General features: G+C 45.7%; 1 protein-coding gene across 1 annotated transcript in view; it reads right to left on the bottom strand.

The window, feature by feature from the left end:
- Window positions 1-15905, bottom strand: part of LOC138301716 (uncharacterized) — a 161689-nt gene that overhangs the window by 42499 nt on the left and 103285 nt on the right. The window contains exon 4 of the mRNA XM_069242230.1: window positions 14828-15017. Coding sequence (XP_069098331.1) covers window positions 14828-15017 — 190 coding nt within the window. The remainder of the gene's footprint in view (window positions 1-14827; window positions 15018-15905) is intronic.

Genomic DNA, 15905 nt, shown 5'->3' with positions numbered 1-15905 from the left:
GAACTGTTGTAAGTTCTCCAAATGCCATTTGCACCAGCTTGAAGGAGTGCATGATTCACAATGCTATGAAGTTATGGCAATACTGATTAAACATTGATCACAAGCCGTTCATATTGTGGTTGACACATGCAGTCAAGCCGTGCACATCAGTGCGTCATACACTGGGATACTAGAAGTCCGATCCAAGGTGGCACCACCGGCATAGAAGTGTAGCCACATAGGTTACGTTGTAGACTGACGTAAACATCGGTGCGTTGTTGCTAATCGCAGAGATGGCGAGTGGAACTGCTGCAGGAGGCAGAATGTCAAAAACACACGGAAATCAAACTGATTCTGATGTGGCATTTTTTAAAAAAAAATGCAGCAAACCCATGCGCTGTACAAAATAAGGTACACATCCAATTCTTACCAAGTCCACTGAGCGTCCTTCTTTGCCAGGGTTGGAGAAGCACTTACTTAATCCACTGAGTGTCTTTGTCGGAGTTGTAGACGTTGTAGAGTTGTTCCACGTTTACTTAATCCATTGAGTGTATTCCACTGTCAGTGTTGTAGATGTTGCACAGTTGCACCATGCTTACTTAATCGTTTGAGTATCTTTATTGCCACAGTTGTAGAAGAGTACTACACTTTTAACCAATTTCTCTTCCAAAGGAATTCCACAGTTTTATCCAATACTGCATGAACTGGGCCAAAAATGGCACTACACCTGTGTTATGTGTATGTAGAAAGTACCATTAAAGCTTGCCTCCAAATTTGTAGTAAATCCAGTAAGTACTAGAGGAGTTTCATAAGATTTATTGGGAAGACAGCACAGTGCCTGCCTTCAGTCAAGGCAGTCAACTCCCAACTCCCCACATTTCTAGATTCAGAATCTCAGCAATTAAAGTAGCATAACAATCACATTTGAAAGATAACAAACTCTTAAAGAAATCCCACCTAATATTACTTATGATGCACAAGAATAGGCAACAGAATGGTTTTGAGATCTTTAAAAAGAAAGAAAATAGATATTGATCTGATTTAAAAGATGTGATTAAAGGCACCAAATGAAAAGGCCAAGAGTGGAAGAAGGAGTGTCTGCTTATTCACCTCCTGGACCACTTATGCTATGGGTGTACTGATGTAGATGAGGAAGGATTTTCCACTTTTAACAATAAATACAGGAGGCCACCGCCAGCACAAGCCCAGCTGCCCAGGAGGCCACCGCCAGCACAAGCCCAGCTGCCCAGGAGGCCACCGCCAGCAAAAGCCCCGCTGGGCCATGAAGGACAGCCAGCAAAAGCCCCTCTGGGCCATGAAGGACCACCAGCAAAAGACCCGCTGGGCCATGAAGGACCGCCAGCAAAAACCTGCTGGGCCATGAAGGACCGCCAGCAGCTGGGTCCCTGCAATGGAGACCGCCGCTTCAAGCACCGCTGAACAGGGCACCGCCGTCTCATGCATGCTGAACAGGGCACCGGCGTCTCATGCACTGCTGAACAGGGCACCGCCGTCTCAAGCACCGCTGAACAGGGCACTGCCGTCTCAAGCACCGCTGAACAGGGCACCGCCGTCTCAAGCACCGCTGGCCCATAAGCGGCAAGGGCATTGACGCTACTGAGTCCGTCACGGGGTGAATGAAGCACTCTGGGCATCATGCCCCCTCCAGAACCAGTGGAGACTGCCATCCACTACCTCTGTCCTTAGCAGGATGAAGCACTCTGGGCACAAGGCCCCCTCCAGAACCAGTGGAGAGATCCATCTACTACCTCTGTCCTTAGCAGGATGAAGCACTCTGGGCACAAAGCCCCCTCCAGAACCAGTGGAGACTGTCATCCACTACCTCTGTCCTTAGCAGGATGAAGCACTCTGGGCACAAGGCCCCCTCCAGAACCTGTGGAGAGATCCATCCACTACCTCCGTCCTTAGCAGGATGAAGCACTCTGGGCACAAAGCCCCCTCCAGAACCAGTGGAGACTGTCATCCACTACCTCTGTCCTTAGCAGGATGAAGCACTCTGGGCACAAGGCCCCCACCAGAACCAGTGGAGAGATCCATCCACTACCTCTGTCCTTAGCAGGATAAAGCACTCTGGGCACAAGGCCCCCTCCAGAACCAGTGGAGAGATCCATCCACTACCTCTGTCCTTATCAGGATGAAGCACTCTGGGCACAAAGCCCCCTCCAGAAACAGTGGAGACTGTCATCCACTACCTCTGTCCTTAGCAGGATGAAGCACTCTGGGCACAAGGCCCCCTCCAAAACCAGTGGAGACTGTCATCCACTTGAGAGACTGTGGCTTTGCACTCCCCAGGATGGAACAGTGGGCAACCCACCCACTGTAGAGACTTGAGAGACTGTTGCTTTGCACTCCCCAGGATTGAACAGTGGGCAACCCACCTACTGTAGAGACTTGAGAGACTGTGGCTTTGCACTCCCCAGGATGGAATAGTGGGCATGTGGCCCCCTCGTGGATTTGGCGTCGTGCACTCAACCGGCTGAGGTGCCCCCCTTTCCCTCCCCCTGAGGTGCCTGTTTTCTTGCTCTCTGATGCCGCTCCAGTGTTCTCTCAGTCATGGTCGGGGATCGTGTGTGGACCTCGCCCATACCGTGTGGTCCCAGTGTTCCACGGACTTAATTGGAGCACTACCTGGACTACTATGCTTGGTATATATTTTGTCAATGGTGTATATATATATATATATATATATATATATATATATATATATATATATATATATATATGTTTCTGCCTACTTGATTTTAATATATTACAATGGTTACACTCATTTTCTATTGTCTTTGCATTCTTCCGGGGGGTTTGGAGGGTGTAACTGTGATGTATTAATATGCATTAGTGTGTGTGTTGTAGTGGGTGGGGGTGGGGGTGTTGCGTGTTGTGTGTGTGTGTCCCTGTTTTTGCCTCCTCTGTGTCGTAGGTGCAGTACTCACCGCGGTCTTTGCCACCGGCGTTCGTACTCCTGGTAGAGGAGCAGGAAGACTATCGCAGGTAGAATTTGGAGGTCCGGGTCCATGGTGTCCTCGTTCCTCATGAGGTGTGTAGAGGTGAGTGTTTTTCCTTCGGAATTCCTGTTTCCGCCGTGTTTTTATCTGCGGTGAATCCGCCCTGGAAAAGGTGGCGGATTGGCCTGTCATAATAGTGTGGGCGGTACTTTGTCCTCCGCCTGTCTGTTGGCAGTGACCGCCGCAGTGTTTGTTTGTACCGCGGTGGCGGTCGGAGTGTGAAAGTGGCTGTCTTTGTTGGAGGTTTCCGCTACGGTCGTAATTGCAAAAAAAATTCCGACGGCCTGTTGGCGGTCTTACCGCCGCTTTATCACCGTCCGCCAGGGTTGTAATAACCACCCAAGTCATTACTGCACATCACCCGATCATTCTCCTAAATGTCTCTATTGTCTCAAGCAGCTTTTTAGGTGTTATAATGACATGGGAAATAATGTTGCTACTGGTTGTTTCCCGACAGCATGGCTCAAGTTGCAAATATTGGAGAAATGTCTGGTTGTAAACTAGAGGTGCTGTTTCTGTTGTATTTCTATGAAAGATTAACATCGGGGCTTTAGGTTCTAAATGTGACTTGTGAACATTTACTGGTGGAAATCTCCTTGGTCAATATTTCTAACCAAACCTCTGTCCTTCTGACTTTAATGAGTATCCATATTATGTCTGAAAATACATGCCGTGCAAAATCTACATACACAGTAAAGTGCCTGAATATCATTGTCAAAAATATAATCTTGCAAAAATATTGTGTCCTAAATATTGTTTACAAAAATACCTTCCCTCTACTTACAGGTCTTCTGTTATTAACTCCAATGGGGCAATATTTTTGTAAATAACATTAGGACATAATATTTTTGTCAGACAATCTTTAGACTATGATATTCTGATTTTTGAATACCATACCACCTGCAGCCCACCTACATATGGTATTCCTTCAAGAGAATGAAATCCTTTCTTAATTAGCATTTCAATACCCTAAAATTGCATAGATCACATACCTCACTGTCCTTTATTTAGAACTGTCCAGAATCCAGGTGAAAACCTGACCACCTCTCTGCCCTTTGCTATGTTTCAGCTAATAGCAGCATTTTTTCTTGACTAAAGATTTGCCAGATCTTGGCCAAAGAATGAGGGGTCAGTGACAGCGACGGCCATGCTGCTCCACCTTTCCACTTGGAGATCTTGCAGGAGTGTGTGGCAGAAACACTTTTTCAACAAGTGGACTCAAGACATTGAGAAATGCCTGGTACCTGCAAATTACTGTATTGAACTATTTAAAGGGGTAGGTACAGGTTTCCTGCTCAGGAATTTCAGTGGTGGCTACTCATGCAGGATAGAAGCACACCAGAATACAATGAAAGAGAAGAGGTAGGGTCCCTGCACTGATCTGCTGTACTCCTATAGTCAAATCAGACAGACATAAGTGTGAGTGTAACATAGCAGCAAACATATACAATGTATTGAATTTCTCAGTGTGGTGTACTACTCTTTGGCCTCAAACTCACCTGAACAATGTTTGAATAAGTGCGTGGCTGAGCACAGGCACCACTGCTAGAACCTGAAGTTTTATCAGTTCTCAGGGACATTACCTCAAATGGTGAGCAGGAAGAAGAAGATGGTGCAGCTATCCTGTGGCCAGATAGCAGATTGCAGGGTTCTATGGTCAGTGCATGACTGGCTATCCTCTCAGCTGAGATTGCACCAGCATTTCTTTGGTCCCCCAAGGAAGTGTTTTGTGACTCCTGTGGGAGGGTGGTCAGAAAGAGCAGTGGTGGAATTGTACAAAATAATTCAGCCTTGGTCTTATTCTCTATATGCTTCACTGACAACATATGTGGAAGCGAGAGGCATGTTTAAAACTTATGAAATGCCCTCTTCAAGGATGAGGGTCTATCCATGGATAGCTGTGCGAGCTTCTCAATCCAAGGTGGAGATGAATTTTCTGAAGTTGAATATTTGTCTATGATGTTAGTTACTGTCTTCTACTGGATGTTCTGGCTTGGATATCTTCTGTTCCCTGATGTCCGGGAGCGTTTTGTGTTTTGCTTGTCAAGTTCTGCATTAATCTTTATCTCCTATCAAGAGCTACAAGATTGCCAAGGAGGAGTTTTCCCCCTTGTCACTTTTGCCTCTATTGACACCTTTCATATGTACTATTAAGTACACACTAGCACATCAACTACTGGGAGAAGTTGCCCTTTCATTCTGCAATCAAGAGAAAAACTGTGCAGAACTTCACATTTGGGGATGACACTCTGAAACCGGTGCCAGGATGTTTGTTTCTGGTCCAGGGAGTACCTGACCCGGCAGTTCAGACTGGACTGTTCCCATGGGGAAGAGGGTCAAGACTGATTTGCATATGGCTGGGTCTAAGCTTGGGTGGCATGGGGAGCAAAAGAACAATGGAGTTAACCCAGCTCTGTGATTGGGGGTGAGTGCTTGAAAAGTTTCAATGCTCGGTCCATAAGCTTGTTGTGTTGCTATGTTCACCCTAAGTGCCAATGATATGCCCAGACCTGAGTCATTTGCTTTCTGTGCCACTGGACTGAATCTAGCCTGGCTGTTGAGGGGTGATACCCTGAAACCGGCCCCAGGATGCTTGCTTCCAGTCCAGGGAAGACCGGGCCTGGCAGTTCAGGCTGAATTGTTCCCATGGGGAACAGGGTCAAGACTGATTTGCATGTGGCTGGGTCCAAACTGTGGTGGTATAGTGAACAAAAGAACTATGGATTTAACCCAAAGCTGTGACTGAGGGTGGATGTTTGAAAAGTTTCAGTGCTCAGTCCATCATATTGCTGTGTTGCAAACTTCACAGTTGCCAGTCCTTGACAGCGCTTTGTACCATCCCTGGCATATCTATTTAGTGCCATCTGCATCTGATGAGCGTACTTGGCAGAGGGTGGGAGTCCCTGCATCTGGTGGGCATGCAATCACATGAAAGTCTTCCTTGGCATCTAGTGGAAAAACGTTCCTTCTACTGACCATCCCCTTTATGCTCAGTGGGCAATGTATAAGGAACAAGGGTTCATCTGAACTTATTTATAGTTATACTTACCTAGATAATAAGCAGCCAAGGCCTTCTTTCTAGGTGCTTCTGCAGCATATATCTTTTGAAAAAATACATTGTTTTCCTAATCTAAGACAGCTAACATGGTCTTTTCTCAATAATGCATGAATACATGTAAAGAAGCAGTCATAATATATCAATGCAGGCCATGTAAGTTGACTAGATAATTGAGAAATGTGATTATTTCCCAAAATTGCAAACATGGTTCAAACAGTGGTAATTGGTAAAACTACTGGCCCACTAGTAAACTATGTCGTTTCTCCTTACAGTCAGATTTTGTCGGACTGTTCTTTAGATCTTTTACTCATTTGATACAGACATTCTCAAATTCCACTGTCCTGATGAGGAGGACTTATTCCTTGACTATACTGTAACAGACAGATAGTGTACACAGTTGGGCCCTTATACATTGATTGTATTATCTTTGCTCCTGTAGTGTTTTTTTCTAATTGTGCAAATTTGGATGTCAAATTATTTTGACTTTTATGATGACTATAGTTGTAACTGTTTAGTTAGTAATGTGCATCTGAAACTCTTTTGTTAGGCGTTTAGAAGTGTGTTTTTAATGTTTTGTAGCTGTGCCACATTTTTGCAAACACTGTTTTATTAATATGGATGCTGTTTTGGTGTCCAGCTCCTCTGGCTTCTGCTCATTACCCCTCCGACTCAAAGTCCTCCTGCATGTCTACTTTTCCCCCAGTCTTCACAGAGCATATGACACTGTGATGCAATTGGTTATTTTCCTTAGAGAGCTTGTATTGTGAATGAAACTTTCTTTGTGAGCTTACTGTATCAAACTGAAGAACACTTCCGCTGTAAGTTCCTATGTAGACCTGCTAGCATGCTCTAGTGTAAGTGTATAAAATAATATTTTGTTTTTCATTTCTGGACTGTGCTGTTGCCATAGAAGCTGTTGGAGTTTCCTTTCCTTAGAAATGGGTCAGCGTTATATTTTTGTCTGTGATTATCTTAATTCTGATTTGCTCAATATGTGTTATCACTAGTTACATTACTTTGCTTATTACCTATCCATAAAATGTGTATAAAACCCCTGGTTTTGAGGTGAGCCAGGGATTTTCCGTTTTCTTCATAAGACTCTGATTAATTTTAGAGAGCCTCTCCTTTTCCCTTAGAGGTACCCTTGATGTTCCTTGTGCATCTGACGGTTAGACTGCTGAGATTTTTCCTGTGCTTCTAGAAACACTTCATTTATGGAAACTTTCCTTTCCAGATGCTGTCTTTATGACTTTTTGATATCCATTGGAACTTCAAATAATTTTGATTTCTCACTATGTACACTGTATTTTAGCCTTCACCTCATATCTGTTTTGCATTTCTCTGTACTCCCTATTTTGAGATTAGTGTAAACCTTTAAATTTTCATTGATCTAGAGTTCAGTTATTTAGCTGTCCCATTCAATATTGTATTACTCTGCTGAGCTAGTGCTGGGTTTGATGTCGAGGGGGTGGTGACATCACAAAATCAAGAGTGAGGTACATTTTGAGAGGATTTAAAAATTATGGGTTCTGCTCCCACACCTTTGGAAATTGCAATTTCTTTGCACCTTTAGAGAGTGATGAAAATACCTGTAGTTTTGTTTTTGATGTATTTCCTGGTGCATTATTGCAGATAGACTGTGTATGGAAATGCAAGAGATACAATGAATATTTGTGTTGAATCGCACACAGAATTTCTCCAAATGAATACAATAGTCTGCTATTTTCGGAATAAACCGACTTCACATACATCGTTGTTCTACAATGCAAACGTATAATAATATATGTTCTCAAAAGCATCCTGGAGGGATATTTCGAGAAATGTTAAGTTTCCAAAAATATTTAGTTTTACTTTATCATGTAGCAAAAAGTTAGTCTTTTCATATAGTATTTTGTTACTTTGATCGAGATACTTTTGGCCTCATTCTTTGATAAATATCTAATTGAAAAAGAAGAAAATAAAGCAGCTGCAGTGTAGTTTGTTTCTGCTTTATTCAGGGAAGCGGGCAGAAGACTCCATGAAACATTTACTTCTCAAGACGATGAATCAGACAAGCGTAATGTATTAATAAAGACATTCAAGGATTGCTCTATTCCCTTATGTTTCATCGCCACGGAGAGACGTGTTTTCAACTCAGGCCAGAGGAAGCATTTGAACAGCTTCACACAGATATGGAGTATGAGCCGCTGGTGGAAGAAATAGTTTGGGACAGACTCGGGAATGTAAAACTTATTGAAGAAACAAGTTGAAAGCTGCTGATGGGCATACAACTCTCCCAGAAGAAGTGCATTGATAACAGCAAAGCAGCCGTAAACATCACAGACTGCCAGGGATGCGAAGTCACAAGCACAGGAAAAATAGAGCCTGCCATGCTGGCAGGGGCATGGCATCTTGGTGAATGCGAAAAGTGAGTTAGACGAACCAAGTCAGTCTATCAGACTTTTGCCTGATCCTTGCAGACACAAGCCCACACATATTAAGACTGAAGTGGCAGGTGGCCTGTTCTTTACAAGACACTGTGTACTCAGTCTGCAATGGACAAATGTCCTGTCAACCCTCAATGACTCTTCCAGAGCATAAATGAGCAGTCAAACCCTCACTCGCACGAAGTCATGTCAATACTGCTTCTAGACAGTCGCAGCTCACAGAGGTTAAAGGGTGTGGCGCGTGGCGGAGGGATTAATAATAACATTTAAATAAATAGTAAAAATGATAACTTACTTGCCTCGCTGTTGCCACGCCACCATTCCTTCTTCCTGGCCAGGCCACAGGAGGCACAGGCTCCCAGCCTGCTCTGGACCCAATCCTAATGCTGCATGAAATCAGTGTTAGAATTGGCCGGAGCGCCAAGCTAGTGTGCTCCCAGGCAGACTGGGAGCCTGTGCCTGCACTCTCCAGCCCATCACTGTGTTGCACAGTGCGCATGTGTGTTTGGCTGGCCCGAGACGGCCAGCCAAACACACTTGCGCACTGAGGGGAGTGCACAGTGCACTCCCCTTGTCCCTGTCATCTCCCATGGCCCTGCCTCTTTAACAACAAAACGATAATAAACATAGTTTATTATTGTTTTGTTGTAAAAGGTTTGCAGTGGCTGCTGCTGGCTGGGAGGGCGACGCTTCTCCACCATAGTGGAAGAGGTGCCGCTGCTTCTAGATGCAGTTATCAGAGTTGCAACGAAAATGGAGTGTTTTGCTAACTGTCTTTTCCTTGTAACAAAACACTTCAATAATACACTCAGATATATAAATATATGATCATTAAACATAGTAACCCCACAATACAACTCACAGATGTTAATAAAGAAAAAAAAAAAAAAAGTAAGGCATCTACAACACTGGGTGCTCCAGCTCCAAATAAATCCTGTTTAGCAGTCACTACTTGACTCAGAACCTTGAAGTAGCAGCCATCCAACCACCAGACGGAGTGACTTATTTTTTTTAGAGTGGACTGACACCCTCACAATGGTCTAATGCTCCCTCCTCTTCCCCGGGCCCAAGTTCTTTCTGCACCCTCCAGGGACATGTTGGAGGTTGCTACCTCCCAGCCCCTGGGGAGGGCAGAAAGCCCACTAGACATCACAGATTGTGTTTTTGAGCTGAATGGGTGGGGCAGCCCTCCCAGGCATTCTGCCTAGCCTCCACCCTCCCAAATTACCACTGGCAATCTTTCTGCCAGTCCCTCAAGGGCAGATAGGAGGTGTTGTCCTCCAATCTGCACTGACAAGGACAGAAAGCCCACTAGACCACTAGGTATTATGTTTGTGAGGGTGAGCCCCCCCATAAGTGGGCTAGTGGTCCCACCCTCCCCTGGGCCCAAAAATCTTTCTGCCCCCGAGGGTAGATTGAAGGTTCTAACCTTCAATCAGTCCCCAAGGGAGGCAGAAAGCCCACTAGACACCATGGATTTTGTAAATGCAAAATAGGTGGCAGCAGCTCTGCCAGGCATCAGGCCTTGCCGCCACCCATCCATGCAACACATAAGCAGTCTTTCTGCCCACCCATCGGGGTCAGATAGGAGGTGTTTTCCTCCAATTTGCTCCCAGCTGGGGCAGATAGCCCACTAGATCACCAGGGATTATATTTGGAGAAGAAGTGCCCCCTCCCCTGGCAATGGGCTCATGCTCCTTCGTCCCCCAGGGTTAAAAGGATTTTGTCCCCCCTGGGGCACATTGAAGGTTACTTCCTCTAATCTGCACCCATGGGGGAAGAACACCCATTAGACTCCAGAGATTGTTTTGTGGAGAAATGGGTTGGGGCAGCCTGGCCATTAAATGACCCTCGGCAGCCTTTCTCCCCTCGTAGGGGGAAGATTAAAGGTCATTAACTTCAATCTGTTCCAGTGAGAGGGACAAAAGGCCCACTAGACATCAGGGAGTTTTTTATTGCTACAAGGTGTAGGGAAGGCCTGTCCACCCTCCAAGACATCAAGTGTAGCCTCCACCTCTAACATGAGCCCAAGAGTTTTTCTGCCCCCCCCCAGGAATGAAAGAAAATTTTGATTTTGGATGTTTTTTATACATATGGGTAGCAGGGTTGGGCTGAATGCTACTATCGCCCTACTACTATGCTGAAAGGCTGCACATTTCGGACTTGGGTCAGCTGCCACCTGGGGAAACCTACCAAAGTCAGACATTTCTGAAAACTAGACATCCCGTGGAGTACAGGGTGGTATGCCTCCAGTGGATCCCACAAAGTTTTCTCACCCATAATGTCCTGCAAACCACTAACTTGGCCCAAGATTGTACATTTCTTTGCATTTCTGTGACGTAAACTTCTGGAATCAGCAGGAATTCAAAATATTTCTTCCACCCAGCGTTCCCCTACTTGTCCCAATCAAAATGTAACCCCACTTGTGTGACGTGGCCTAGTGCCCTCAACAGACACAAATCAAACCAGGGTCAATGAGAGTCACTCCATGACACTCCAATTGACCTTGGTTTGATGCTTGCCTGCCATTTTTACTAGGCCCACTAGATAATCTAGATAATATTTCTACATAATAACACTCGATAAAAAAAATAAAGCAGGTTTACTTGAGATCAATGGACATAATTTACATGCAGGAGAAAGTAATCATAACGCCTAGGTGTAACTACTATACTGCGAAAACCAAATTCTGCCACCAATCAGGACCTAGGAAAAGGAATTTAAGTAATTCAAGGAATATAGCCCCTCTGAAATGTGGGGAGAGGAGACTAATTTAGCTTCTCTACTATCTTAAGGCATACAGATGGGATGGGGGCAGAAATATTGGAAAAGGGAGACGTAGGGTAGCTTTGAGTAGAGAGGCAGTCAGCATTAAGCAGTGCAATAAGAGGAGGTTGCAGGTAGATGTGTAGGGGCAAGCGTTAAGGGAGCAGAGAGTAGTAGAGAAAGAAGGGGCAGGAAATAGGCAAAATGGTAATGTTGAATGTATTGTCTCTGGGCAAATGTATCTAGATGCAGAAGATATGGGTTGGGTGTCAAAAGTTGGGCAGAGTGAGTGGCAGAGGATGGAAGTATGTGAGGATAGCGCTGGAGAGTAAAGCATGTGAAGCAGGCTTGAACAGAGAGTCAGGCATTGGAAAGGGAGGGTGACAGTAAAGTGAGCTTGGACGTTAGTGAAAGACAAAAAGAAAGGGTAAAGTTGTGGGCTTTAGGTTTGTTGGGGGGATATAGGTGAGAGAGATAGAATAAAAAGAGAGTGCATGTGGGGGTTCTTGTGATATACATGTGTTCTTGGATTAATTTCTCCTATAGCGGCAACAGGATTTGTCCCTCCTAAGAGTGGAGATCAGCTCTCTCTTGCTCTGTCAAGGAAGTTCACCCAGGGGCACCTTGGAGCAACCCAGAAATTACAACTTTTTCACTGATAATGTAACTGAGCCATTCACGAGCAGAGTTGAGGTGGCCTACTGAAGCACAGCTCTGAAGAGGATTATCTAAAAAAGCTGTGGAACACACCCAAGAAGCCACATAGGTGCCACCTAAAAAAGCACAGCACCTATGGAGTTAAATGTGATTTACACAAACAGTTTATAGAGTGCACACAAAAGAAATGCAACACTGGGCACACAGCTCCCAAAGATACAATGAACTATATCTATCATCATCTATGGTATTTGGCCAGGGTGGTGATGCTGCAACCCAGGGAGGCACAGCTTCTGAACGTAGAATACATTTTCTCCACTAAATGAAATCTATTTTACTAATCAGCTGCTGTAATATTATCTGGCTGGTCACATCTATTCTGTTATACGAGGGCTTATTGGTACTTGCTGATACCTCTGATGCTCAGAAGATTGGCATTACCCTGACTTTCAGCTCCCGTACTGAACTTCCCTTAACTGCTTCTCATTAGCTTGGTATGATCAATAGTGGATTAACCTCCCTTCTTCTCATTATGCCCCGAGGGTGAATTCAACACAAAGCTATCTCAAGCCTCTACAAGAGTTATGTTCAAAGATGCAGCACACCTATTAGGAAAAGGAATATTATATACTGCTTTGGCAATTTATGTGCCTCTTTGGACACAATACCCTTGCATGATATTCAATTTCATCCATGCTTTAAAGACCCAAATCATTGTTTCTGGGAAGGACTTCACAGGTTATTACGCAGGGAGATTTTAAATCCCTTAAAGAACTCTCAGCCAGATCCAAAATTATAAAGGGGGTCATTACAACCCTGGCGGATGGCGGAGAACCGGCGGTAACACCGCCAACAGGCTGGCGGTCTTACCTTGGTAAATTATGACCATGGCGGTTACCGCCATGGTCATCCGCCGGTTCTCCGTACCGCCCGCCAGGGCGGAGACGACCACCAGGCTGGAGACCTGGGTCTCCAGCCCGGCGGCCGTCAGTATACCGCCGGCAGTATTTGGACCCAGCTTTCCGCTGTGGATTTCCAGCGGTTTCAACCGCCATGAAATCCATGGCGGTGAGCACTATCAGTGCCAGGGAATTCCTTCCCTGGCACTGATAGGGGTCTCCTCCACCCCCCACCCCCACCCTGACTCCCTCCCCTCCACCCCCCACCACCCCTGCCTCCCCCAAAGGTGGCAGGGCCCCCCTCCCCACCCTGACCCCCAACATAACATTACTCACACACACTCGACACCCATGCAAGCACCACCAACACGCACACACCCCGACATACATGGCTACATCCACACACACAGTCAGACACGCACACCCACATTCAAACATACATGCACACATCCATACAGACATACCCACAGCCATACATGCACTCATTCTCATACACACAACACCCCCGCAAGCATGCACGCACCCACACACCCCCTCTACATACACAGATGCACACCCCCATGCACGCACACAACGCCCCCCACCCCTCTCCCCTAACGGGCGATCGACTTACCTGGTCCGCTGATCCTCCGGGAGAGGACAAGAGCCATAGGGGCAGCTCCGCCGACACCACACTGCCAACAGAACATCCACTTCCCTGCCGCCCGCAAGTATGGCTGTTGGCGGCTCTCCGTCGGAATAACGACGGAGAGCAGCCAACAGTCATAATACGCCGAGCGGCAAACCGCACGGCGGTCCCTCGGCGGTCTTGCAAAAAGACCGGCAAGGTCGTAATGACCCCCAAAATTTTTATATTTTACATTTTCCTTTTTCAGCAACCAGTTTCAGAGACTATGGCCCTCATTACGAGTGTGGCGGTCTCAAGACCGCCACACTCACAATGGCCGTTGGACTGCCGCAGACAGGGTGGTCTGACCATCTTATTATGACCATGGCGGAGCCGCAAAGGTCCGAACGTCGACATTGCCAGGCTGCCGCCACCCTACAGCCTGGCGGTCCCGGCGGTTGTCACCCACCAGGGCAGCGCTGCCCTGGGGATTACGGGTCCCCATACCGCCAGCCTTTCCATGGCAGTTATACCGCCATGGAAAGGCTGGTGGAATGGGGGGGTCGGGGGCTCCTGGGGACCCCTGTACTGCCCATGCATTTGGCATGGGAAGTACAGGGGCCACCATGCACAGCCCTGTTGCTCATTTCACTGCCCAAATTACAGGCAGTGGAATGTGTGACTGGTGCTGCTGCACCAGCCGCATTGCCACAATGCAGCCGGCTCGTAATCGGCCCTGTTTCTGCCTGCAGGCCCAGCGGTAAACTCAAAATAGGGCCGGCAGAGTTTAGCCCGCCGCCCGCCAAACTCATAATGAGGTCCAATATTTGGACTTTACTGAGGAACAGTGAAGATGCAACAGAGGTTGTAGATAGAAGTGGCTGTTTAGAATGTGACATTGGCTACATGGCAAATGTTAAGGATAGCTACTGAGGATTCAGGGATGGAAAGAATAGAGATATTGCTTACCTAAACGATTGATGGAGGGTGCGACAGATTGGAAAGTAGCATTGTTGATTACGGTAAGGGATTTACAGGAACCGATCTTAAAACAGTACATTATGAGCAGTTCTCAATTTCCAATGGGCCTTTTACCCAGAGTCACTGGGCCCATTCGAATATAAGCTATGTGTGTGACACAGCAATTTTGCAGCTTTTAGCATAGCAGCAAAATATGCTAAAATCAGTGCAGAAACTCAGATTCTCACATGCTATTCCTCAACAACATTTTCTCCCTGCCGCTCCAATTACCATGTCCCTCTGTAATGGCAAATCTGAGGAATGGGAACTGAAGACTGGTATAGAGAGCCATAATTCCATAGATCAGAGTTCAAGTCTAATGTTGGCTTAGATGAGAATTTGACGCAAAGGGTAAGGTAGATAGCTCAGGGAAGCAATGTAAAAGAACTTACCCAGTAGTACATCTTAGAGCAGAATTGTTCTGAGGAGTGGATTTGATGTTTGGATGGGGAGGTACTGCAGAGTTGCTCGATCTCTGGCTCAAGGTCCCCCCGGCCTGACGAGAGCTAAACTTCAAAGTCACCACAAAGAAAATCTCCCTTCTCTGTATTTTCGCTTCACTGTAATGCCTGGTTAGATCACCTGTTAAGAAGAAAGAGGTAGAGCTGAAGGGCAGGGCACATGATTCTTAAAAACAATTAACCACATTTGCCGAACTTTTAAGATGACTGTTTGCAAGTTTATCTCTTTTCACAATGAAAAGATGAGCGCATAATAGACAATACATGACTCTAAAACTTCCCTATAGCATTCGATGCATTGCTTTCAAGCAGCTGGTAATTAGGCAAGTGACAATTGAGCATACATTATTTTATAAAATGTTACAACTCATGTTCCAGGTTTGCTAAGTAGTGCCGAATGTATTCATTTAAAGTTAAGCAGGAAGCATAGGAATAAGGATGCACTAATGTACTTTATTTTTAACAAAAACAGTTTTGACAAGACTAAAGCCAAATAACTTTAGGAGGGTTTAACAAAGTTTCCTAAGAGATGCAGTCCTGCCGTTAGGTGACAAGGCATTTCCAATTTTGGTCACTGAGTTTGGAATATCAGGCTGGATCATGCAAAATCACTCGTACGTTCCTGCGGAGATAAGCGGGGAGATGTGCTCTGCAGAGTGAATCTGAACAGCAAGTGCCTAGGCTGGGCTTTCCTGAATAGACCCTGACACCATCATTGAATATATATTAAACTAGGGTGGGGCCATTTTATGATTATCTATTAGGTTTTGCCACTTAATGCTATTAGGTTTTTGCCTATTGATTGTTTATGGATTATATGACGGAACACCGAATTAAGAACAACTACTAACCTTAACAACGAGGTCGGAACACCGACCTCGTCCTTACTACTAATGATTTTACCACGAATTCCTTAACAACGATATTTCGTTGTAAAGGCATTCCTGATAAAATCATTAGCAATAGGCACCATTCACCCTACATCCCTCACCCCACCCCCCTAACCCCA

This window comes from Pleurodeles waltl, chromosome 6 (genome assembly GCF_031143425.1).
Source record: "Pleurodeles waltl isolate 20211129_DDA chromosome 6, aPleWal1.hap1.20221129, whole genome shotgun sequence".
NCBI lineage: Eukaryota > Metazoa > Chordata > Amphibia > Caudata > Salamandridae > Pleurodeles > Pleurodeles waltl.
The sequence above is the reverse complement of the archived record's forward strand: the minus strand, read 5'-3'. Positions and strand labels throughout refer to the sequence as shown.